Source organism: Argopecten irradians, chromosome 10 (genome assembly GCF_041381155.1).
Source record: "Argopecten irradians isolate NY chromosome 10, Ai_NY, whole genome shotgun sequence".
In the NCBI taxonomy this organism is placed as follows: Eukaryota; Metazoa; Mollusca; class Bivalvia; order Pectinida; family Pectinidae; genus Argopecten; species Argopecten irradians.
Genome location: NC_091143.1, coordinates 13534759 through 13562487, shown reverse-complemented (window position 1 = coordinate 13562487; position 27729 = coordinate 13534759). Strand labels below are relative to the sequence as shown.

Genomic DNA, 27729 nt, shown 5'->3' with positions numbered 1-27729 from the left:
GGATTGAAATAATTTTGCTATAAACATATTATATAACAAAACTTCTGGGGGATTGGTAATCCTTTAAAATCATTTTGCTATAAACATATATATAACAAACTTCTGGGGGAGGGGGGTATTAAAATCCATTTTGCTATAAACATTATATATATACAAACTTCTGGGGGATGGAGGTAGATTGGAAATTTATTTTTCTAATAATAAATATATATAACAAACTTCTGGGGGATGGGGGGTATTAAAATCATTTTTGCATATTTTAAACATATATATAACAAACTCTATGGGGGATGGGGTGGGTGAAATTATTTTGCTATAAACATATATATAACAAACTTCTGGGGGGGATGGGGGTTATTAAAATCATTTGCTATAAACAATATATATAACAAACTTCTGGGGGATGGGGGGATTAAATTTAATTTTGTTATAAAACATAAATATATCAAACTTTGCTGGGGGTTGGGGGGGATTGTAATTATTTTGTTATGAGAACATATATATAACAAACTTCTGAGGGATGGGGGGGGTGGTAAAATGTTGTAAAATTATTGACTTCAATAAACATTTTATGTGTTATAAACATTTCCTAATAACAAACTTCTGGGGGTACATATTTAATCTGGGCAATGGGATGAAATTATTTTGCTATAAACATATATATAACAAACTTCTGGGGGATGGGGGGGTGAAATCTAATTGTTGCTTATTAAACTATAATATATAACAAAAACTTTCTGAGGGGTTGGGGGGATTAAATTAAATTTTGCTATAACATATATATACAAACTTCTGAGGGATGGGGGGGTTAATTAATGTTTAAAACGTATTAACAATATATATAACAAAACTTCTGAGGGATGGGGGGATTGAAGTTATTGTTGTTATAAACATATCTATACAACAAACTTCTGGGGGACACCAAATGAATTTATTTGTGTTATGAGCAGATATATAACAAATCTTCTGGGGGAATGGCGAGGATTGAATTATTTTGTTATGGCCAGTAAACATATATATAACAACAAACTTCTGGGGGTATGGGGGGGTTAAATTAATTTGTTATGCAGACATATTATATATAACAAACTTCTGAGGGATGGGGGATGAAATTATTTTGTTATAAACCATATATATAACAAACTTCTGAGGGGATGGGGTGAAATTATTGTGTTATAAACATTTATATAACAAACTTCTGAGGGATGGGGGGTGAAATTATTGTGTTATAAACATTTATATAACAAACTTCTGAGGGATGGGGGGTGAAATTATTGTGTTATAAACATATATATAACAAACTTCTGGGGGATGGGGGGTGAAATTATTTTGTTTTTAAAAACATATATATAACAAACTTCTGAGGAGGGATGGGGGGATGAAATTATTTTGTTATAAACATTATATATAACAAACTTCTGAGGGATGGGGGGTGAAATTATTTTTATAAAAACATTATATATAACAAAACTTCTGAGGGATGGGGATGAAATTAAATTTTAATTTTATAAACATATATATATAACAAACTTCTGGGGATGGGGGGTTTAAATTATTTTGTTATAAACATTTATATAACAAACTTCTGAGGGATGGGGGGGTGAAATTATTTTTATAAACATATATATATAACAAACTTCTGGGGGATGGGGGTGAATTAAAATATTTTGTTATAAACATTATATAATAAAAACTTCTGAGGGGGGGGGGGGTGGCAAAATCATTTTGTGTTTATAAACATATATATAACAAACTTCTAGGGGTCAGGGAGGGTGAAATTATTTTTTTAAAACATATATATAACAAACTTCTGGGGGATGGGGGGTGAAATTATATTTGTGTTATAAACATATATATAACAAACTTCAGGAGGGATGGGGGTGAAATTATTTTGTTTTTATAAGCATATTTATTTTAAAAATTTTTATTGTCGTAAATTATTTTACATTTGTTATTGGACACAAGTTTTGCCAACTTAGTAACGTTGATGTTCCCGAAACAAAATATAGGAATAATATATACATAATGGATTAGCAAGGTGAAATAATGTTTTACCAATAAAAATTGTGAATCAAAATTTTTTAAGCATTCAAATTTTAAGAATGAGAGGAATGAAAATATAATCTTTATAAGATACCTGTCAAAGAAGAGGAGTAGTCTATTTGGTGACTCTTTGAATTTTTTTAAGTTAAAAATAATTTTTACAAATCTTTATCCACATATAACATCTAGTGACTGGAATGGCATATTGAATTTCGAATCGGTTACATCCTGAAAATTGTCCATTATACAATTCCATAGAAAACATTGCACTGATAAGATCATTATACTCGAATGCCAATTCTGTCCTATTTGATACAATTTTGACAGTGACAGTTATTATTGTTTTCGAATCCATGCCAGCATTACAACTAAATTTATGCTGTTGATAAAAATCATGTATCAACATGAAAATAGGTTGATAACTGTTTCATAGTACTAGATTACGATATGATGATATTAAGATATTAAAATTGGCTTAGGATGCTCATAATGTCAAAAATATTGCCAGTACTATCATATAAAAAATATTTTATAAGCATTTTACATTAAAAATCTGGGGGATGAGTGGGGGAAAATTAAGTTATAAAATTACCCAGGCTAGAGGATAAATTTTGTTATAAACCGATATATATAAAAACTTAACAGGGTGATAAAAATTTTTGTAACACTTCTGGATACGACTAAATCATCACATGATAGTGCTAGATTTATAACAAACTTCTGAGGGATGGGGGTGTGAAATTATTTTTTGGTGGATATATTTACGCCACAAACTTGTAAGGGAATTATGGTATGTTTTGAAACATATTTATTTTATTAAAATATATAATCAATCAAACTTCTTGTTGGATTGTTGAAATTATTTTGTTATAACATTAATCTTAGCCCTCGTCTGAGATAACCCGATCTTAATCACTTACATGTAAGAGATTTTATGAATCTGTATGTATATGTGATAAATATCCAAAATCTTCATGCTTAAGTTTTACAAATATAAAACATTCTTGTATGTTTCGTGTTTTATTGGAAGTCTTGCAGTTGATCACTTTAAACTTGTTGCCTTCATCCATATGTTGCTGATTAAAGTGATGTCACAACAGATAATTCTGACATCATTGAAAATCATAATATAAATACTAAAAAGTCCAATTTAATTACAATTTTAGATGATGGATTACATATGTTAACTCAGTTGTATTATGATTACATAGATTTATATTGAGCACTATTTTCTTCTCGAGGATAAGAATTTCTTTCGCGTTAGTGGTACTGGCTGTATAGTGCTTCTACAGCCTCTTTACCGATATATGATCGTCATGCATTCTGATCACAGTGACTTACCAGCGGTTAGGCGTCACTTCACAGATAGAGGACAGGTGCATACTAGGCCATAGGTAAGACATCACCCTTTATTCCAGAAAGTGTCATAGTTCATCGATTCATGTGTTTAGCCTCAATGGTGTAACAGTATTGTACCTTATACATGTGTCAGTGTTCGGTACATAGCATTGTCCCATTGTCGACAGGCTAAGAGATGAAGTATTGATAGGTCTCTAGACGAGTAATCGCTGAATAAATTATGAACTTGAGAGCTGCTGAGATTTTCAGTATTAAAGTCCAGAAAAATGGGGGCGGCAAAGTGTGTGACCATTACTCTTCAGATTGTTTTTGTGAATACAATTGTATCCTAGACATCACGGCCAGCATGTCGTTATCTTTTGCAGATAGGACTGCAACAAATGTGGACTGAGTTCGTTACATACCCTATTTCAGAAATTGCGCAAAAGGACATTGTTTCCTTGTAGCATGACGCACTGGACTAGTAAAGAAGGTTTATGCGTGGGGTCAGACAAGAATAAGCGTTATGCAACATTACTGGTTTCAAGTTAACATGACATCTTCACTATATTGAGCAGATTACAATGGAACGATTTTGTGTTTGGGAATAGGCAGAGATAACAGGCTGCTGTGAGTCATGTGGGATTTACAGAACGACCGAAAGTATATCGATACTACCATAGAATACCATCGCGGGTTATTAAAACATCTGTGTGTGGCAGAACATTCTTTTCATACGGCCAGATGGGTTGTTCCCATTTGAATCCGAGCAACATGGCGTGCGCCCAAAATATTTACACAAAGTGAAAGGAGTGGGCATTATCACTAGTGCTAATGGTCACATTCGAATCGCCTGCTTAATAGAATAAAGTTAAAACACCTGGTTATCAAATCCTATGTTCGGTTTTGAAAGGTACTGATTTTTTACAATTTTATTTTAGTCCCAAACACGAATTTACTTGATTGCAGTTATCGAGTCAGTGCAAATCTGATAGATCGCACATTCCTTTGTTTACAAGTGGACTTAGCGACGGCTACTATATTAGAAGTGACCGTGCTGTAGTGACATTCAACATTGTAGTCAGCCGAGCTGTAAGCGTAGTTTGGCCCCAATTAAATCAAGTGCATGTTAGACTGTTTATAATCCAGGTTGGTGGCGAAAAGATGATAGTTGCTCTGTAGTGCATCCGAACACAGTTTCTGGTAGTATTGGTTACCAGGTTAGCTATAGGTTGGGTCTAATTTAGAACACCATTGTATTGTCAGATGGAACAAACATTTCACTCACTTATACGTCATTATGCCTTATAATACCATATCTGTGGTGTTTTCATGATCTAGGTCCTAAACACATTCAAGGGGGGGGGGTGGGGGGGGTGGGGGTGTGTGGGGGGGGGGAGGGGGGGGGGGGGGGGGGCAATGTAGTGATGTTTTCCGGTTGTCAGGGGAGGGGTGGTTGTTCTCATTATCACGCTAAAGTATGGCAAGCTTCGGCTGGCTGACAAGTACAATTTTGGCAGTATTTTAAGTGTTTTTTCAGTACTGTTTCGTTTGTTTAGTTTGATATTATTGCAGGTTTTTGTGTTATAAATAAACGTTTTAATAATCACCGTTTTTTCTTTTATTTATTCCAAACGATAGGTAAAACTGGAATCATGCACACCTACAAGGCGTAAACGAGCAACGGCACACTGCAACCTCGCTGATAGCAACCAATAGACCACAGAGTCAACATACATCACAGGAAGTTGCAACTACAACAGAGCAGACAACCCCCAGGCCCAGAATCTCAGTTCAGTGGCCTACTTAACACATGCCAGGTGTACCACCATTTTCTCGGCCCATAGTGACCGAACTGCTAGATTTGGATGAAGGCCCGAAGGTGGTTGGTCCATGCTGACAAGCACCTACAGCTGCAGACAGTTCGGACGGCTCAATTGGAACAGTTGGCCGGTTAAGTGTCAACCTACAGTTAAGCCACGTCCTCACAATAGTCACACCCAGAATCCTGGCATTAAACAACATTAACGCTGAACATGTCCTACAAAACCATTGTCCGGTCAAGAATACCAAATGATAGCAACAAGAACACCCCCAACAACACTAACCAGGAGCTACTCCTCCAAACACGGTGGGGAGAAGTGTAATTATAGACAATCACAGGTAACAACCAGCTCTAGGTTTAGGTAGTCTCTCACACCAATGTATCTTCTATCTCCTGCCCCCTGGATGTTCATGTTGATCTTAGGGTAAAACAAAAAATCTGGGCAGATCAATTTGTAGAGTTTGGTGCATTATCGCACAACAAAGGTCCTGAAAAATTTGATATCACTATTCAGGCCAATTCCCTAGCTTTGGTTCCTAAAACCAAAACCATTGACGATAAAAAAATTTGGATCATTGGACATCGGCATTCCAATTTTAACACAAGCTAAGCCGGAATTGGCTGGCCCTCTAATGAAGTACGCCAGTACTATTCAGCAGATATCAAGGAAGGCGGGAGATCAGGCGGCTATCGCCTATGATATTAACTTTAGGAAGTGGAGACAAGCAGCTCCACAACAACTACCTTTTGAGGTGGTCAACCAGGAGTTGTTTTTGGAGGCAATGACCTACAATGTAAATCGTAAGGGTCAAGGTTCTCAGAACCACAATAACCAGCAAAGTCAGTCACAGGACAGGGTTTGCTTTGCCTTTCAAAAAAAAGGGTTTTGTAACAGATCACAGTGTAGTTTTAAACATACCTGTAAAACATGCGGGGAGCCACATTCTTTTCGCAATGTAACAAAAACAGCGTCCACACCCAGCCCCCCGCCACAACAAACCAGCACAGCCCTCAGATGCATGGCATCCCTGTGGGCAGTAGGCTACTTTGTTCGTTTCTGTACATAATAGTTTTTCTTATTTTTTCGCAAATTACTCTGTCTCATTTTTCCACTCGTTACTCCCACTTTGGATGCATGGCATCCTTGTGGGCGGTTTGAAATGTAATATAGTATTAGTGATCATTAAGCTTTGGGTGCATGGCTCCATTGCTCATAATACCAATTTTATTTGTATTCCCTTAATTTTGTTACCTTCATTTTCATACTTCTGCTTCTGCTGCATTGAATGCATGGCATCCCTGCAAACAGATTGAGTTGTTTTTTTTTTACTATCAATTTTATGTTTGTTTTCGTAATTAGGTTTCATAAATATGAGCTGGTGTACAGCTTCTGCTGCGTTGGATGCATGGCATCCCAGCAGTCAGATTGAGTTGTTTTTTAATGTCCATTTTTAAGTTTGTTTTGTATTATGTTAAATGAATATGAGCTGGTGTACCTGTATCTGAATCAAAGATAACCTGCAGATAAATCGGATCACGCAACAATAAGTTTAACACGGCTTTACCAAGAACTCTGCACTAGCCGTTGGTCGATGTGTACTAGCAGGAATTGTGTGCCATTCTATGGCAATATCTCGTGAACATTAAACATCACCTTAAAGTTTGCATCGTCTTCAGTCTTATATATTTTTAGCTTGGTTAAAAGCTGCAATTTTACTCTTTTTGTTTACATGTTATACATCACTCAATTCCTTTGGTAGGGTTTGGCGGAGTTTGTGGCTTGGACACAGTAATGTTTCTCAAGTGTCCATGCGAACTTCCTCCGCCAAGAGGCGTAAAGTTTGCACCCCACCTGCATATTTTGTGAATGGTTTTCTTTGTTTAATGACCTTTTGTTGTTATGGGTGATTGTTATGTAATATATGTTTTATATATTTTATTCAAGTCGTTTTGTGGTAATAAAACTGCCAATGTTCAATTCACATTGGATTTCTTGTTTTGATTTTAGTTTAGTGATGTTAGGAGAATCACACATCATAAAATCATAATTAAATACGAAGTCAATTTAATTACATTTATGATGTGGATTACATATGTAATCTTTGATTTCTTTCCGTTGGTACTCTGTATAGGATCTAGCCTCTTTACCGTTTGAGCGCATGAATTCTGATCACGTGACTGCGGTTAGCGTCACTTCAGATATCAGCGCAGAGGCCATAGGTAAGAATCCCCTTTTCATGTTTTACCCACTTCCATCCCCTTAAGTGCCTTCCAAGAATTTTATTTTGGTGTTAATACAAATTTCTGGGCTTTTGGCGCCAATTTCTATAAATTTTAGTCTGGTCTTTTGTGGTTTTGCACCACTTTTTAATGTATGTATTTGGTGGGATTGCAAGGCGTAAAGGTGCACTTTTTAATATATGTATTTGATGGGATTGCAAGGCATAAAGTTTGCACCTGACCTTTTGTTGTTATGGGTCATTGTTATGTAATATATGATTTATATATTTTATTCAAGCCGTTTTGTGGGCGTAAAGTTTGCACCCCACCTGCATATTTTGTGAATGGTTTTCTTTGTTTAATGACCTTTTGTTGTTATGGGTCATTGTTATGTAATATATGTTTTATATATCTTATTCAAGTCGTTTTGTGGTAATAAAACTGCCAATGTTCAATTCACATTGGATTTCTTGTTTTGATTTTAGTTGAGTGATGTTAGGAGAATCACACATCATAAAATCATAATTAAATATGAAGTCAATTTAATTACATTTATGATGTGGATTACATATGTAATCTTTGATTTCTTTCCGTTGGTACTCTGTATAGGATCTAGCCTCTTTACCGTTTGAGCGCATGAATTCTGATCACGTGACTGCGGTTAGCGTCACTTCAGATATCAGCACAGAGGCCATAGGTAAGAATCCCCTTTTCATGTTTTACCCACTTCCATCCCCTTAAGCGCCTTCCAAGAATTTTATTTTGGTGTTAATACAAATTTCTGGGCTTTTGGCGCCAATTTCTATAAATTTAGGCTGGTCTTTTGTGATTTTGCACCACTTTTTAATGTATGTATTTGGTGGGATTGCAAGGCGTAAAGGTGCACTTTTTAATATATGTATTTGGTGGGATTGCAAGGCGTAAAGTTTGTACCTGACATTTTGTTGTTATGGGTCATTGTTATGTAATATATGATTTATATATTTTATTCAAGTCGTTTTGTGGGCGTGAAGTTTGCACCCCACCTGCATATTTTGTGAATGGTTTTCTTTGTTTAATGACCTTTTGTTGTTATGGGTCATTGTTATGTAATATATGTTTTATATATCTTATTCAAGTCGTTTTGTGGTAATAAAACGGCCAATGTTCAATTTACATTGGATTTCTTGTTTTGATTTTAGTTGAGTGATGTTAGGAGAATCACACATCATAAATATCAACTATAGACATTTGTTGAGGTTGACTTGATGTTAAAGTGACTAGCTGGTAGAACTAATTAGTAACTGAGGACATTAAATCATATTCTACCAGGTTAATACAACATCATGTTGACCAAATCAAATGGCATTGATTACAATTAGAAAAAGGATGGCCCACAGTGACATTAAAATAAAACAGGGCAGCTAGGAGTTACTTAAGATTGATTAAGCCATCTGACTTGTGGAACTCTCTACCTGTTTCTGTAGCTGAAGTCCCCTATCCTTGATACATCCACCTAAACAGCCATTGGCAAAAGGTAGCCTGTAAGTCTTACCTCAGTTTTATATGACAACCAGACATTACAACAAGTTACAAAATTTTTTGTCTTAATTAAAAAAACCGAAACACCAAATAATCAACCTTCATATAACATAAGATACAGGTGACAATATGGAAAATCAGGGCATATAATATCATACATCCATATACACTGTATCTATTATGTCAGATAGCACTTTAAATTGTGAGTTCAATATTTTTCATTAGCAGCATATAGCGAAAATAACCTGTCAACAAAATTTCCCCACTATACAGTAATACTTATCACGGTGAACATTATAATTACTTACCAAAGCATGTGATAAGCTGAAGTGATCTGTCACATTTTTTTTCAAAAGCTTCTTATTATTCAAGTTGACTGAAAAATTAAAAATAATCAATTTAATAAATTATTCAACATAATGACTTCTATGAGGTTATCAGTGATTATAAATTGAATTGATTTCATGGTTAAGTCTTTATGCAGATGATCCTCTGATATGAGTTTTAACTTTGATTAATCCATCAACAAGATTCAGAAATTTGAACGCAAAAACTAGAGATAGATCCATTAGTTTTGTCACAAAAATGTTCAGTCTTAAAGATGCTCCACTGCCGACAGAGCATAAGCAATATTTATCAATTGGACAATAATTGATAATTGTGTATATATATATATATAGTGTTTCCCACAGCCCCGATTAGCATGGCGCCGTGCCATGCCCTTTTTACCTGACGCCATGCCCCTATAACCGAACGCCCTGCCCCGTTTGTCCCAAGTACACTTTTACTAAACTACCAAAATACCAGTTAGTGACTTGATAATTAAGTAAACAAAAGAGGTGTGACCATGCACTCCCTGACCCCCTGACCAACACCCCAGTGGCCCTAATTAGCAGCCTTGGGCTATTTCCACCTTGGCTTGTGGTGTCACTTTCAGGTATGTGTATTACATAAGCTGAAGTCTGAGCAGCCAATTGGCAGCCTAGAAAACAATCAGCTGGCCATCCTCTGATGGTTATTTATCACGGTCGAAGTGCCCTTTTCAAAACCCAGCACCATGCCCTTTTTTTTTTCCTGTGGGAAACACTATATATATATCTAATTAACACAAATATCCATAACATGATTTGTTTTGCTTATGATGTCTGCCTAATCAGTACCTCATTCAATGTAGGACATACTGGCATGGGCGCAATTAATCATTTTACTTCTATATTGAAGTAAAATTTAAAAAAAAAATATCAAAAATTTCAAACTTTGATGGTAACAGTGTAATATAAGTAACTTTTGTTACTGAAGAAAAAAAACTAATTCACCAGTTCCTTTTATTACTATTCATCTGTGGTGTATGTAGCATCTTTAAATTATTATACAGAAGGTTTGTAAAACTGTTTACCAGGTATAAATTGTGAGCTGGGTTGTTTTTTCTTTTTACTCTTTCCCAGTACAGATGACAGAGCTCCGAAAGAACTTTGCTCAAATTGAGGTACACTGCTTCCAAAACTGAAACCTCCTTTATCAGGAGATTCACTTTGAGCTTTTTTGGAAGTTTTACTAGGAGCTTTCAGTCGAAATGGACTTTCAGTTAATGCATTATTTTCAGAGATATTGTTCAGTAAGTCAAAAGGATCTTCTTCAGCCTCCTCATAGTCTTCATCTTCCTCATTATCATCGATAGAAAACAAATCATCCAAATTATCTGGTAATGCATTGTTTACTTTTCCAACCTCATCCATTTCAGATTCCATGTTAGAAGCCATCGTTGCTAATGTAATGATGTTGAATCTACAAAGTTAATTAGTACAATATAACATGGTTAACAAACTTCTGGAGCAATAGAATTATAGTACTTTGATATAACCAGAATACTTCGCTATACTTATTACATATATCTTCTAGGAACCATGACGGGAACGAAAAATAATACATAATCAAGTAGCTAGTACATTGTGTATTAAAATTGTATGCATGCTGTACAGGTATACGTACATGTATATGGTCATCACGACCCTGGCAGTTAATCATATGTGCAAATTTCTGAATATCAAAATTAACTAAAATTGAGGCGGGGGGTGTTATCATGTTCAACTTCAACATAGGCTATAACTAAAAAGATGGGCCAAAATAAGGCTTGATTGCCTTGAATCTCTCACCCATATAAATATTTCCGCTATATCAATTAATTACATGTATGTTACTGTTATATCAATTATTTATACTCTCTTGTTAATTACATATGCTGCACTACAGGCCTACAACATAAATCACCAGTGTGGGGTACATCTACTTACTGTTACAGCCAGGCTGTCTATGAGATGAACACTGTGATTACAAGCACCTGCATGAGCACCTGTACACAATATAGCTAGGTCATTGGGTGATGTTTACCTGGCTACCAGTTTATCTCTTGCTTTGCTACATTGTAAAATGGCATTGTCTGCCAACTCATGAATCTTTTGTCAGTATACCTAATGTAATCCTACTCAGCTTCCCTGTAGTCAAGGCGCCATGTTGTAAATAGCTAAGCCTCCCACACGCACAAGTAGAGGAATCACAAGTACCGACGAAATATTATTTCCGGTGTTTTGATTGGTCAAATATATATGACCGTGTTCTATTAATAACATCGGGGAATACCAGAGGAAAACCCTGTTTGCTTTCGGTTTAGGAAGGCTTCAGAGGTAATGCGGGAAGTCATGGGGGTAAGTTTAGATCAATTTTGGATTTATTAACCAGTTTTATTTCGAAAATTTGATATGATTCTATGTTTTTGGCCTTTCTTATGAACTGTTTTGCTAACAAATATGAATGTTAGCCGTAAAAGGCATGAAGAATGACAGCAAAATATATCATTCAAGTTATGATTTGTTGAGGAAATAGAAACCATTTTGAATTTTGTTACTTGTGATGTACAATGCACAACAGTCTTCTTGGTGTAAAAACCTTCATCATAGAATACCCTTACATATCGTAAACATAGATTCTAGTATAATTATACAGGAGTGAACAATTTACATTTAATTAAAAATTGTACTTTCAGTTTGTTAATTTTTCTTTTGAGTATGGCATTTTGAATTAATCTTAATACTTTCACCATCTGTGATATTTTTACTCCTATTCTAATTTCATTATGTAAGATTTGCTTCATAATTAGAGTTTTACAAACATTTTGGTAACATTTCTTATATTCAAGTACCTCAGTATTTTAAATTATTATTTTATGTCCTTTATACAGCGAGTATGAATTGAAAAACAAATCTGAGCTAGTATGACACATCAAGTTGTGAATGGTCTAGGGGAAGGTATGTATGATATATGCATCTTTACTGTAGTGAGTTTGGTGTAATTAAGCTAGTTTTTTTATGTAATTAAGCTACTGTATAATTTTTACACTCTGCCAGTTAGATGTAATGGGCAGTGCTATGGGACACCTGTGTTAGATATCTGTACCTGTCATTTTTACCTTGTAATTGACATATCTTGTCTCACCTATAGAAACAGTTGCTTTTTAGCTTATTATATTAATTTTGTCGTTTTTTGTTTTCATACATTGATAAGATTTAGTACAATATTAAGTATAGGAGTGTATACATGTATAAAAAATTGTTTAAGAAGTTTCACATACAAAATGTATACTCCTTAGCCCACCTGATTATAACGGGTGAATATGCAAGCCATCGCATACATTTGTACCAGTACTGTTTCAAAAGTGTATTGTCACGTTAATTACCATAATCTCAAACATTGTTGGAGTACATGTACTGAGAATATTGAATTATACTGGTAACATTTTGATGATTTAAATAACCGCATATTTATCTTAATATTATTTATGTAAGTATGTATATAATTGCATTCAAATATTTGTATAAACAACACAATCACAAATATGTTGAATGTAACAATCATTTTTAAAAGTTAGCAATTGAGATAATTTTTCTTTGATTCAAGTTTTCTTCATTGAATATTCCATAAATATACATAAGTATATGTATATGTATATGTATAAGTACATGTATAGAAATATAGAAAACACTGATTTAGTAATCAGAAATAAAAACACATCAAATAATTTCATTGAAAATAAATAAAATCATTGAAATCTGTACCTGTCATTTTTACCTTGTAATTGACATATCTTGTCTCACCTATAGAAACAGTTGCTTTTTAGCTTATTATATTAATTTTGTCGTTTTTTGTTTTCATACATTGATAAGATTTAGTACAATATTAAGTATAGGAGTGTATACATGTATAAAAAATTGTTTAAGAAGTTTCACATACAAAATGTATACTCCTTAGCCCACCTGATTATAACGGGTGAATATGCAAGCCATCGCATACATTTGTACCAGTACTGTTTCAAAAGTGTATTGTCACGTTAATTACCATAATCTCAAACATTGTTGGAGTACATGTACTGAGAATATTGAATTATACTGGTAACATTTTGATGATTTAAATAACCGCATATTTATCTTAATATTATTTATGTAAGTATGTATATAATTGCATTCAAATATTTGTATAAACAACACAATCACAAATATGTTGAATGTAACAATCATTTTTAAAAGTTACAATTGAGATAATTTTTCTTTGATTCAAGTTTTCTTCATTGAATATTCCATAAATATACATAAGTATATGTATAAGTATATGTATAAGTACATGTATAGAAATATAGAAAACACTGATTTAGTAATCAGAAATAAAAACACATCAAATAATTTCATTGAAAATAAATAAAATCATTGAAATCTGCTAACAGTTAGGGATCGTGACTGAACATGGTTGTGTTGGTTTGGTGACATGTTTCATGCTGATTAAGTCTGCATGCTTTTCCTGTGCAGATCGGAGTAAGTTTGGCCAGAGTCTACAGGAGGGTCGCAACGGTATGGATCATACATTTTACTCTGGATACAAAAATACTTGCTACGATGTTTTAATGCAGTTAATACTTGGATTAGGATCTGAAATATTATCAAACTATCATCGTATCAATAGCAATACCGATCAAATTCCCAAACATGACGCGGTGTGAAAATGTGAAAGTATGGCTTCAACCCGGCGCCATTTTCCAACACATGTGTGTAACGATGTTACAAACAACTGCATCAGTGCATGATGACGGCACGTTGAAGTTAAATCACGATCGTTTGCTCATTTGGCTGAGAAGAATGTACGTAAATTCTTCTGTTTATGAATAAATTTGACTATGTAAACGTTTGCAGTGAATTTTAAATAGGCCTGAGTCTGAACGCGATCGTCCTTCCGATTCACGTGTTTACTAAGACAGAGATGTAGTTGTGATCGTAAACAATAACCTAATTTGAATATTTTTAAATAACTATACGATTATTAAAACTTCTGGATTAAAGTGACATTGCTTATGATGCTGTTTCTTCGTTTTGATTCATTGGTGAATGTCCGCGTGACTCTTGCAAAAAATGTGCGTTTCCCTTTCAGACTTACGTTACAACTGCCCTAGTATTGTTTATATTTTAATTTGTCATAACATTTGATTTAATTTTACTCACACGTCTTCATTATTATTATTGATACTTGAACATCTTGCTATTACCCATCTGTCATATGACTGTTACAACAATGACAGGGATTAAAAAAATCCAAGATGGCGACCTCATAGATCGATGTTATCAGGTGGGTTGTCCGCAAATAAGACCCCCCACCACTTTTGACCTTTATTTCTTCTCTGGGAGGGGGGTCTTATTTGCGGTGAAATACGGTATTCGATTGGCTACAAGTTTTAAATTTTTAAGCTCCCAGCTAAATCTGGATCGAATACAATATTTAATGAAGAAGCACTAGCTGTATTTCGTAGAAAAGTTGATATAGAGGTATAGCAGATAAAAATTAAAGAATCACTGGAGATTAATTGATTCAACACTTTAAATGTTTCAGGTACAAGATATCAAGAATTCCTTAGGTAAATTAGATTATCTGCAGACCACCATACTAACCGTACAACAAAGTCTTGGAAGTCTCAACGAAAAAGTCGACCAAATCACATCTTTTCTATCACCTGATTTAGGACAAACCAATCACTTGCCTCCAGGAGGACAACTTGAACAGGTTGATCATGATATGAGGAGAGGTCACGGTGCCTCTCAGGCTATAGGAATTCCACTTACTGAGGCAGAGTCTTCTCCTGTCCAGTATTCAAGGTCAAATTCAAAGGCTGATGGAAGTTTCTCTGAGGTCCTTCCAAGTGTCAATAAACTTGAAATACCAATAAGTAACAAAAGAAGAGATCCACATTCAGATATTGTTGTCACAGGATCAAGCCAAACTTCTCAGGACAGAGGAACACATATACTCCATGAATCTTTTGATGGGAGCTCTTCTCTTGAAGGGAGGTCAAGTTCTGTTCTTTTTGGCTCTGGTAGACAAACACTTACTAATACTGAAATTGACCAAGAACCATTCACTCCTAGTAGGGATTCAAACCAGACAAGTTTTGTTAGTGAAGGGCCAAGGGTAGAAAGGTCATCTTCGAGAACAAGCACAGAAGGGGATAACCAGTTAGCTTCTTCTAGAAGGCTCCGACAAAATACAGAAAATGAAAATAGCGTCATTCAACTGAAAACACAGTCAAGCAGCAACACTAGTTTGGAGTCACAGTCCAGCATCAATGTCAGTGGTTTTAAAGTTAAATGTACTCCAAGAAAGGATGATAACAGATTCACCTATCATAGCATAACTCCTCTAGACATTGAGGACGAGCAGTCCTCTCCTGTCATGGAGGTAAGAAATGAAGAACCACAACCTGTGCAAGAAAACCATACTGTGACACCTTTACAGTCACAGAGTGAAGAAGATCTTTCACAAGAGACTGAGCAACCAAGGTCTCTAACAGATATTAATCCGTCAATAGAAACTGTACAAACAGCATATGAAAGTTCTTCCTTAGAGACTGAGTCAGGGTCAGCTGGTGGAGAAACAGTTGCTATGGAAACGTCAGTCAAGGATGTTGATCCAGGAGTTGCCACGGCTACTGTAGCACCCATTGTTACTAAACCAAGGTAAGTTACAATAGCATATGTCGTTCTTATTTTGTAGATCGATAACATTATTGATATCTGCTGTATACCTCTCAAAGAATTATTTAACTGGGATATTTGCTGAGCTAGTGTATCACATAGTCATCGTCAACTGATTGTGTTACTGATAAGTGAACAGAGCTGTAATCCCCAGTAAGTCAACTAATCCTCTGAATTATGGAAAATATTAAAAATATTGCAAGTTAAATAAATGAAATGTATTCTGCCTTTTGTGAAAGTTTCAAATAAGAATGCTATTTGTTGTGTAGATATGCTATGATCAAGATGTTTGGCCTTTTAGTTACATGCAAATACAGTTCTAATAGAGGAATTTAAAGAGTATATTTTAAGATTTTGCTGTTAGAACCATGATTTCTTATTTTGATGTAAAAGCCAGTCTTAAAATTACTTTAATTAAGGATGAACTGATAGCAGTTTAAAATTATTTTGCTTTCTATTTCTTTGTTGTAAACATTGATAAATTTTGAAGCTTGTCAAATGATTAATATTTTTTCAGTGACTCTGTTAAGGAAGAGTCTGTAAATGGTAAGTATTCCAATCTGTTCAATTCAGGAGAAGGGTGTTTAAGGGGGTTGGTTTTACTGAATAACTACTGTATTTTGTTTTCTCCTCTCAAATCAAAGTACATTTCACTACTTATAAAGTGTAATACCTTTATTTGAAGTTTATCATGGTCGCTCTATCTCTGAAGTAAGGTGGTTTGACTATGTTTTGTTTTAGGACACCAAAAGTCTATACCATGATTAACTTCAGATAGCATTTCTATAACAGATTCATCTACTGCTCCACTTCCCAAAGAGAGGCAATTTTTGGAGAATCTTACACTAAAAGAGGCAGAAAGAGGTAATATTTTGTTTTGGCTCTATTTTAAGCCCACCATCATCAGATGGTTGGCTACTCAAATCGCCTTTCGTCTGTGGTCAGTCGTCCTCTTGTCCGTCCGTTCGTCCGTTAACAATTCTTGTTTCCGCTATTACTCAAAAAGTACTGAAGGGATCTGTCTCTGATTTCATATGTAGGTTCCCCTAAGGCCCTAGTTGTGCATATTACATTTTAGGACAGATCGGTCATCAAGATGGCCTACTGACTGCCATCTTGGATTTTGATAGTTGAAGTTTGTTACCGCTATTTCTCAGATTGCACTGATGGGATCTGTCTCAAATTTAATTTGTAGGTTCCCGTAGGGCCCTAGTTGTGCATATTACATTTTGGGACCATTTGATCAACAAGATGGCTGACCGGCTACCATCTTCGATTTCGATCATTCTTTAGTGGGCTCCAAGATCCCTCAGGGACCTCTTGTTGATGTTAAAAAACATAAGCTTTTCATGGATTGCAAATATATACATAGTTTCTCTATTCATGATCCATACCTTTTAAGCTGGAAAAAGCAGCTAATACTCCTAAAAACGAAATAATTTTTACCTCTTATGGTATTGAATTGTGTAGTTTCATGAAATATTACTAAATCTGTGAATATCTTTTCTGATTAAAATGATGAAAATAGAAAACGTATTGTTGAAATATTTACTACCATAGACAAAATTAATCCTGAAATCAGTAAATGTTTAGTATGTGTATGTTTTGGAACTGTATGTGAATTAGTTTCTCACTATTTCCAGCGGGTCAGTGTCGTGATCCGAAATCTGATGGAGCTGATACTATCATCTGTATTGATACATCGGAGAGCATGCGGGGCATCCCCATACAGCAGGCCAAGGATTTTGTCAATAATTTCTTAGAAGGTACAGATATTGATTTAGAAAAAATGATACGCTGTAAACGAAGATAATTTTTTAAGTACTTTTTTTTTGCGATATGCAAGAGTAAACAAATTTGTGTCTGTGTTATTTTTGTGGTATAGGTATAAGCATCAGGTTTTTGCTAATATAGCTTTATAAATTAACAAAACTTTATGCACGGTGGAATTTTTGGCGGTAAAAGAGTTTCCATGAAATTAGCAAAAAGTTCCCCTTGGCGTAAATGTCCAAATTTACAATATCCTGTCATTGGATTATCTTGATGAATTAATCAGTTCTTTAAAAATCTGAATTTATAGTTTTTTGCACCCTAACCAACTTCATTTAATAAATCTTCAATTCACATTAAAGACAGTGATTACATAGCAGCAGGATGATGTTGATATACACACTAATGTCAATTTCCATGGTTACCAGGGGTGGAGGAGTGTGCAGTAAATCATGCTTTAGAGGAGAATATCGCCATAGTAACCTTCGGTAAAAACACAAGTGTGGCTCAGCACCTGACTAATGACTATTCGAAAATCAGGGACATCCTGGGTAAGTTTATATCTCCACGGATATTTAAACATGAAAATTTCAAGTTAAAGATTTTCTATTTTCTTAAATTATATCATTTCTTCATTTACTATAAAGAAGCCATATATGCACTTAATGCTTTCTGGAAGACTTGTATATATGCTTTCTGATCCATGGAATCTGTAAATTATTGATTTTCACCCTTTACAACAACTTAAAATAAGCATCCATTGAAGATGCTATTTGAACATAATGGCATATAGAATAAACTAGGAAATGATAAAGACTGCAATTTGATATTTCAGAGGACCTGGAGATAGAAGGGGCTAGCCCTATAATGACGGGCCTGGTACTTTGTATGAGTGCTATCTACATAAGAGGTAAAACTTAATGTCATTTAAACTTTTAAATGTATTTACAGGTAAAAATCCACCAGTTTCTTGGTCATCTGACTTAAAGTTTGAATCTCCTGTCTATATATTATATGTGTTATAACATGTGTGTATAAAATGTATCAACATGTAGCTTGATACAGGATATAATTTCATAAATATTAAAATATTAATGTTTTATTTTAAACAATGTGTTTAAATGTGAATTCTGTATTCCTTTGGTTTCGGACACAATAATTTGATCCTTTATTTATCCATTAAACCATTGTTTAAATTAAAACAAAATATTTCTTTGACACAAAAGATATTTTTATACCAATTTACTGCATTCTTTTGTGCTTTAGTTAAAAAAGTTGTTCTTATTTTAAGAAATTCTATTAAATCTCAATTCTTTTCTTCGAATAGGTGGTGTTGTGTCTTTCCGTAATAGGAAGATCATGCCTCGTATTGTACTAATATCAGATGGTCATGTGACCGACGCCAGGATAATGGACGGCCCAGATGTAGCTCATCCCCATGGTATGAGTGAAGAAGAGGTAAGATACAACATCAATGACTCGCTTGAGTGAATACCTTTCTTTAGAACTTCTATGACTGTGTTGTTAGCTCACCTGAATCAGTGGCTTTATATCTGGTACCCTGCTTCAAGGACGTATATGAGAAGGATAAGTCACACTGGGTTTTGGGGAAATCCAAGGTAGGCCCTTTTGTGTTTGTGCACTGACCGTGACGTTGGGCGACGACTGATTTTCCTTTGATATCCGCCGGCACAGCCTTTGATGTAGCTTGCGCGTGCGAGGGTTACCGTCTTACTTTCTGAAGCGGTGCTGTCATTTCATGAGCTGTCGATTTTTTTTAACGAAAATTTAAGACATATCCCCTAAACATTCCGTCTTTAAAGCAGGTTATAAACGTCGTGAAATTTAATAAACTTTACAATGGTGTTTCGTTTGACTCGATAAGACAAGTATTTGTTGAGAAAAACGGTTTTTATTCCCGGTTCATAGGCGTCTCGCGTGGTGTTTAGTAATGTAAAGAGACAGACACGAATCCTTCTCACTTATAAATCCTTGCCTGCTTGTATCATTTTATCCAATATCCATGAAGACCCAGAGATGTGTACATAGCAGGTTTTACCTGCATGTCATGTTATTGCATGAGTATCATCATTTGTTAAATTAATTCATTTTGACAATGAGAACATTTAATTGATTTTAGATTTGTTTACCTGGAATTTTGTTTTTTCTGTTTAAGGCTAAACAACAGTTGATAGAGTTCTCTGACAGACTTAAGAGTGAACATCGTAAGGTTACCTGTATACCTGTTGGTAATGCTGATATGGTGAGTACCTGGATCTGGGGATTTCATTAAGTTTACTGCATCTGTTTAATCTAAGTAAGATACATAGCATATTCAACGAGTTTTGATTTCATATGAGATTATCTTAAATGAATCTAAGAAGTTTTTAAATTGCAAGTTTCATAAAATCTCATTTGAAATGAACACAAAGTTGAGAATATTAATTTTCATCACATAACTACAACAATATACATTTCGACGAATCTCAACGTAAAAATTTGTTGCAAAATTCTGTGGAGGCTTTCATTTTGTCAAAATGTCCTTGAATCCTGACGTCACAAGTTATGATGTCACATTGATGTACTGAATTTCCAGCCAGTGAAATGTGGTTCAAGTTATACTGAACTAGTGACATATGTAAAAATATTACACATGCTAAGTCTCTTGAATACCATTTCAATATTCAACACAAATACTGTATTCGACTCAATAAGCTCCCAGGGGGCTTAAAAATGAAGGATGCTTATCAGGACCAAATTTGGAATAACCTTTCGCAAAATAATTGCACAAAGTCAGTCATTAATCAATTTGAAAGACATTATATAGAGAAGCACAGATTTCATAGTTTCAATCCACATTTGAATCAAGGTGAGTGAAATTGTGGCCTCAAAAAGGGGGAGGGGCACTTATTGGGTCAAATATGGTATTCATATTTAAGATCAGCATGCACAAATGGTGCATTACGTACATTGTACATACATTGTATGCCCAAATGTGCATTGTGTTAATACAAATCACACAGCTGTGCAAGTTGTACCCCACATATGGATTCAATATTTCTTCACAGGAAATACAATTTACAATATCTACAGCCTTATTTACATGTTTTGAAATATGTACTCAAACATTCAATTGTGTTATTTATAACAATACTGAAATTTTCAGAGTGTTCTAGAGAATATTGCAAACAAAACAGGAGGCGAGATTGCCGGTGTGGAAGATGCAGGGAGACTGAGTAAAAAGTTCCTACTGGATGTAAGTAAAAGTTTCTACTGGATGTAACTTAGAGTTTCTACTGGATGTAAGTAAAGGTTTCTACTGGATGTAACTTATAGTTTCTACTAGACGTAAGTAAAGGTTTCTACTGGATGTAACTTAGAGTTTCTACTGGATGTAAGAAAAGGTTTCTACTGGATGTAACTTGTAGTTAGTTTCTACTGGATGTAAGTAAAAGTTTCTACTGGATGTAACTTAGAGTTTCTACTGGATGTAAGTAAAGGTTTCTACTGGATGTAACTTATAGTTTCTACTAGACGTAAGTAAAGGTTTCAACTGGATGTAACTTAGAGTTTCTACTGGATGTAAGTTAAGGTTTCTACTGGATGTAACTTATAGTTTCTACTGGACTTAAGAAAAGGTTTTTACTGGATGTAACTTATAGTTTCTACTGGATGTAAGTAAAGGTTTCTACTGGATGTAACTTAGAGTGTCTACTGGTTGTAAGTAAAAAAATTCTAAAGGATGTAAGTAAAATGTTTCTATAGGATTTAAGTAAAGGTTTCTACTGGATGTAAGTAAATGTTTCTACTCTATGTCAGTAAAAGTTTCTACTGGATGTAAGTAAAGGTTTCTACTCAATGTCAGTAAAGGTTTCTACTCAATGTCAGTAAAGGTTTCTACTCAATGTCAGTAAAGGTTTCTACTCAATGTCAGTAAAGGTTTCTACTGGATGTAAGTAAAATGTTTCTACTCAATGTCAGTAAAGGTTTCTACTAGATGTAAGTAAAGGTTTCTACTGGATGTAAGTAAAAAGTTCCTATTGGATGTAAGTAAAGGTTTCTACTCAATGTCAGTAAAGGTTTCTACTCAATGTCAGTAAAGGTTTCTACTCAATGTCAGTAAAGGTTTCTACTAGATGTAAGTAAAATGTTTCTACTGGATGTAAGTAAAATGTTTCTACTCAATGTCAGTAAAGGTTTCTACTGGATTTAAGTAAAGGTTTCTACTGGATGTAAGTAAAATGTTTCTACTCAATGTCAGTAAAGGTTTCTACTCAATGTCAGTAAAGGTTTCTACTAGATGTCAGTAAAGGTTTCTACTAGATGTAAGTAAAATGTTTCTACTGGATGTAAGTAAAATGTTTCTACTCAATGTCAGTAATGGTTTCTACTGGGTGTACGTAAAGGTTTCTACTAGATGTAAGTAAAGGTTTCTACGCAATGTCAGTAAAGGTTTCTACTGGATGTAGGTAAAGGTTTCTACTGGATGTAAGTAAAGGTTTCTACTGGATGTAAGTAAAATGTTTCTACTGGATGTACGTAAAGGTTTCTACTAGATGTAAGTAAAGGTTTCTACGCAATGTCAGTAAAGGTTTCTACGCAATGTCAGTAAAGGTTTCTCCTGGATGTACGTAATGGTTTCTTCTGGATGTACGTAAAGGTTTCTACTCAATGTCAGTAAAGGTTTCTACTTGATGTAAGTAAAGGTTTCTACTCAATGTCAGTAAAGGTTTCTACTCAATGTCAGTAAAGGTTTCTACGCAATGTCAGTAAAATGTTTCTACTCAATGTCAGTAAAGGTTTCTACTAGATGTAAATAAAGGTTTCTACTCAATGTCAGTAAAGGTTTCTACTGGATGTACGTAAAGGTTTCTACTCAATATCAGTAAAGGTTTCTACTAGATGTAAGTAAAGGTTTCTACTCAATGTAAGTAAAGGTTTCTACTCAATGTCAGTAAAGGTTTCTACTAGATGTCAGTAAAGGTTTCTACTAGATGTAAGTAAAATGTTTCTACTGGATGTAAGTAAAATGTTTCTACTCAATGTCAGTAATGGTTTCTACTGGATGTAAGTAAAAAGTTCCTATTGGATGTAAGTAAAGGTTTCTACTGAATAAAGGAAACAGTTTCTACCTGATTTTAGTAAAAGGTTTCTTCTGGTTGTAAGTAAATTGGTCCAAATCTATGACTTGTGAAAAGTTGTTGAATAGGATAAGTTTTTCCAGCATTTTTTTTTTTAAGTTTAAAGGAAACAATGCATGCTTTTATCATAACCACATTTCAAACGGGAAATGTGATTGATATACATGCATCAATAATTAATATCTTGCATTTATCTCTCTAAAATCTAATATCTTGAATAATTACTATATTATTTTATTGATATTACTGAAATACTGAGGTCGATGCAGGCCACAAGGACCTTTTGATTGATGTATTATATAAAATGACGTTTATAGATTCTTAGGACTATATATAATAATATATATCATTTATTGTATAAAATTATCAACACTTAAACCACTAACCACAACAGGAAGTGTGTGCTTGTGTAAACACTTATCGTGTGGGTCTGAAGCAAGTTACTGTCATTTATTTCCTTATACAAGGAAAGTATTCACATACAATCAGCAGTCACCAGAACAAATCTGTACAATTATGTTAGACATTAGGTGGTGGCCTAGTGGTTAGGGTGTACCAAAATTCTACCTTTCGCTGTCCACCTCGTGATTGCGAGTCTGAAACCCACATGGGGTTGTTTAAAAGTTTTCAAAAGTTAAAGCTTTTCCCCTGCCTAATACTTAGCTTCCAACAACCATAAATACATAGCTTGTCTTCAACTGATTGAAAGACGAGATATATATGAAGAAATGAGAGGGAAATCAGAAGTTAGGTAAGTCTTTCATTGGAAGGATAAGGTCATTGGATAATAATATTTTGTGATCTCATGGGTAGAATCATTAATGTGATCGCAAAAAATTTTATCTGCAAAATCTAAATAAGTTATAGATAAATCCTATTTCATTTATAGCTTTATTACAGAATTTTAATTAATAAAATTCAGTTTTCTTATTCAGTTGAAATCCAGATTTTATTGACTCACGAAAATAAATGGCCACATGATATTTTGATTATCTTCTTTTTTATTTTGAATATTCGTACAACAGACAATAGTGGCTCGTGTGATGACCGATGAAGCCATTAATAATCCAGACTTCGGGCGGCAGGTGATGGAGAAAATGGTCAGAGACAATCCCACAGGCAAAGACCTGACTGATGACGAAATGGTAGGTAAAATGGATGATTTAATGAATGAATGAATGAATGAATGAGAAAGTGAGTGAGTGAGTGAGTGAGTGAATGAATGAATGAATGAGATGGTAAGTGAGTGAATATTATACAATTATCAACCTATTTTCAGGTGGATACGGTGAGTTATCAACCTAAGTAAGTGATATATCCCGAGGCCGGAGGCCAAGGGGTATATCATTATATGACATTTACAGGATATTAACCTGGTTCTGCAAAAAGACTTTACTATAATAAACAATGATATTTGCATATGTTCTTTTTACAAAAGTAGTTTACCCATTACATTTATATGGTAAATATCCAAATGCTTCTTGCTAATGCTATAGACTGGTAGAACCAGAGTATTTTATCGCTGCATCAACTGCCCGTCTGATATTCATGAACGTTTTCCATAAATTGAAGTTCGCAGTTGATCACCGTTGATCGCAGTAAACTTGCTGCCTTCCGCCATTTATGTTGCCGACTATGATAATGACGTTACAATAGATTATCCCGACATCATTGAATTAAGAAACTTCACATATAAAGGGAGTTGACACAGGTTACTGGACTTGCGAGAGGTATCTGGACTGAGTCCAGTAACCTCGCGTGCTTTTCGCTGCCGATTTCGGGGTTGATATTGCAGTTGATGAATACTTCTGAGATATGTATTGGCCAATCAAAATACGCCAAAAACACCAGTCATATAATAAAATGAATGAATGAGAGGATGAGTGGGTTGGTGGGTGAAAGGAATTAACTGATTAATTGGTAAATCAATAATTAAAGAATTGGAAATAATTAAACATTAAGTTAAGAAATTATATATTATAAATGAATGAATGGATAAAGGATTAAAAGTTGATTATAGAATAATAATTTCATGGGTAATTGATTAAAGCAACAAGTAAACATGTTAAATGGGAGCAAGATAGGAGTAATGGACTATTTATATAGATATATCTCTGTGAATTAATTTATACTTGGGGTTGGAGTTATGAAGAGGGAGGTTAACTCTTTGATGAAATAACCCTTATCACTGACAGAACCAGATTCTATTAATCTCATATTATGTACATGTACACATATCAATTCATGGTGACAATTAAAACAGAATTTATAATATGTCGTCAATGAAAGATGAATTAAAAAGTTAAGTACACTGTGCTGCCTTTTTTCAGAATGTTGTGTTTGACAAGGTAATGTCCGAGATAAGAGATAATCCTGGTGGCCGAGATGGAACAGGTGTAGAAGATGGTCCCCTTCCTGTGGGGACGAGGGTCCGGAGGGGTCGGGACTGGATCTGGGACGACCAGGATGATAACATGGCCGGAACGATTATTGGGCATAAACACAACGAGGTAGGTATGATTATTGGGCAACAACGAGGTAGGTATGAGATATTGGTAAATCCTTGAGTATTTGCAATACAAAATACTCACTTTCTCATCAGTTTCTAACATCAATTGAATTGGCTTATGATGAGTGATGGTATTTGTAAATGATGAAAATTTTTCACATTTTTTACTGGGATTATACAAAATATGTACAAAGTAATAAACAATATAGCACTGGCACTTTCTTCTGTAATCAGTATAACAAGTCTATAATAACCAGCATTTATCTATAGAAAATGATACTAGACTACAAAGAAAAATGGTATGTGTTAATTTCAACTTTGCCCTTTAATGACCTTTGTGACCCTTGATGACCTTATGATGTTTTGTAACCTCTTAGGATTTGTTACCGTGGAATGGGATAGTGGAAGGAAGGGGAAATATAGAATGGGTGCAGAAGACTCGTACGACCTTCGAAGTGTAGACGAGCCTCGGTTCCTGCCAGAGGGCATGCTGGGAGCTGTTGGGGTCAGTTGTAGAAGAGGTAAATATAGCTTCTATTTTAAATATTTTATTTCATAGATGTGTGATTGCATGGAGAGAGTAGTGAAAATCACAGTTCAAACTTGCACCCTATGGTCATAATGTAGACATTTACTGCTTGACAATATGTAAATTTCCACAGCAGAATTTAGGAAGATGATTTTATTCTGAGTCCTTTAAGATTACTTCCGCCTCCAGAGTATTTGATCCTAAAGAAAACAAAAATTCGGGTTCTTTTCTCCAAGGAAGGGTCTCAATCTCTTTTAGTTTCTACTCCTATAATTTCAATTATGAATACAATTTTTGTGTACAGTCAAACCTGTCTAAAACCACCCAGAAGACCACGGAAAATGGTCCAGATAATTAAGCCAAGTAGTTTTCTTACAACTGCTCAGACTGTGTTGAAATTGACCATTTTGGGACACTGAATATTAGTAAGTTGTTGGTCTATATGCACAGGTGGTAACTAAAGGCAGGTTCTGTGGAAAAAAAACCTTACTGCAGTTTTGATTCAAACTTGCCATCCTATCGTCACAACTAATCAAGCATTACTGTCCTGACAAAAAGTAGACTAATGATATTCCCGTAGTCTAAGCTGCTTTGTTGATCTGTATCACTTTGACCTCCAGTGCATCTCCAGAGCTCTAAAATGTTTTGACAGCTATCTTTTGAAGTACATGAATATGCATGGCTTCAATTCCCAACATTTTCAGATAACCCTGGTAGAATACTAGTCCCAATATTCTGTCCAACTAGCTAGAGATCTTTCCCTTAGCTTGATCTTTGGAGAGTTTCACATAATTGAAACGAATTTAATTTTACTGTGAGAAATTGTTTGCATTTGTAATTTTATTACCAGGTCCTGACTGGGAATGGGATAATCAAGATGGCGGAGAAGACCAAGTTGGAATTGTCTTCAAGATAGAGGACAGTGGTGTCATACATGTAAGTGCCATTACCTTAATCTCTTTTTAATTAGGATGCAATGGTATAAATTAAGGATTAATACAACAAGTTTAATCAGCTTATACCTGACAAAAGCTTGACTCTCTTATATGAAGCTGGTTTGGGCATTTGCAAGGCAAATCCATCTTTAGTCCTTTCTTCCCTCCTTCTCTATCATATCCTCTATCTTTTCTTCCATTCGTTTCATCTTTCTTCCTCTCCTTTGTATTTTCCCTCCTTACGAATTTGGGATTATATCACTAACTTGTAGGTTTGTTCTTGTTTAAATATCACATGTTAATCAGTATGTTCATGAAATATGCTTTGAAATCTTTATTTCAAATAATGATGAATTATTATTTCATCCCAATCACTATTATTGTAATAACTTGTCTCATGGCTTGTGTACAGGTAAGGTGGCAGAATGGTAAAAGAGGAAACTACAGATACGGTATACATGGGAAGTTTGACATTGAGATGTGGTAAGTGGTATTGATTTAGTGAAGCAGTTATAGTTAGTGACAACCAGGCATGCTTGGATGAATACATGAGGACATCCAAGCTGACAACCCCGGCATGCCGGTTGAATGAATACAAGAGGACAACAGAGTGACAGACCAGGCATGCTTGGATGAATACTCATAAGGAGGGGCATCCAAGTGACAACCAGGCATGCTTGGATTTTGGAATACCATGAGGAATCCCAATGACAGTACCAGGCATGCTTGGATGAATACATGAGGACATCCATGAATTTTCATTCACTTGGATCAATTTCAAGGTCACAGAGCTGGTTATATAACACGTGTATTAAAATTTAGGAGCACATGAAT

General features: G+C 34.7%; 3 protein-coding genes and 1 long non-coding RNA gene across 4 annotated transcripts in view; 3 read left to right on the top strand and 1 right to left on the bottom strand.

The window, feature by feature from the left end:
* LOC138332544 (uncharacterized) overlaps positions 1-11499 on the bottom strand; it is a 58713-nt gene extending 47214 nt beyond the window's left edge. Inside the window, exons 1-3 of the mRNA XM_069280549.1 lie at positions 11336-11499; positions 10344-10732; positions 9256-9323 (exon numbers count right to left, since the gene is read on the bottom strand). Of these exons, the coding sequence (XP_069136650.1) occupies positions 9256-9323; positions 10344-10707 (432 nt within the window). The 5' untranslated portion in view covers positions 10708-10732; positions 11336-11499. The remainder of the gene's footprint in view (positions 1-9255; positions 9324-10343; positions 10733-11335) is intronic.
* A 79-nt stretch (positions 11500-11578) lies between these two features.
* On the top strand, positions 11579-13854 carry LOC138333166 (uncharacterized). Its single transcript, XR_011209954.1, has 3 exons — positions 11579-11649; positions 12183-12249; positions 13801-13854. It is a non-coding gene; the product is annotated as an uncharacterized lncRNA (long non-coding RNA).
* Positions 13855-14850: 996 nt separating this feature from the next.
* Positions 14851-25560, top strand: LOC138332543 (uncharacterized). Its single transcript, XM_069280547.1, has 12 exons — positions 14851-15993; positions 16529-16557; positions 16804-16875; positions 17655-17777; positions 18210-18332; positions 18617-18691; positions 19109-19239; positions 19958-20044; positions 20948-21037; positions 23948-24067; positions 25253-25432; positions 25525-25560. Exons 1-12 carry the CDS (start codon positions 14864-14866, stop codon positions 25558-25560), a joined length of 2196 nt encoding a protein of 731 aa, XP_069136648.1. The 5' UTR covers positions 14851-14863.
* Positions 25561-25790: 230 nt separating this feature from the next.
* LOC138332745 (E3 ubiquitin-protein ligase mib1-like) lies at positions 25791-27452 on the top strand. The gene is made up of 3 exons (XM_069280716.1): positions 25791-25952; positions 26811-26896; positions 27308-27452. Exons 1-3 carry the CDS (start codon positions 25856-25858, stop codon positions 27380-27382), a joined length of 258 nt encoding a protein of 85 aa, XP_069136817.1. The 5' UTR covers positions 25791-25855; the 3' UTR covers positions 27383-27452.
* Positions 27453-27729: the final 277 nt, after the last annotated feature.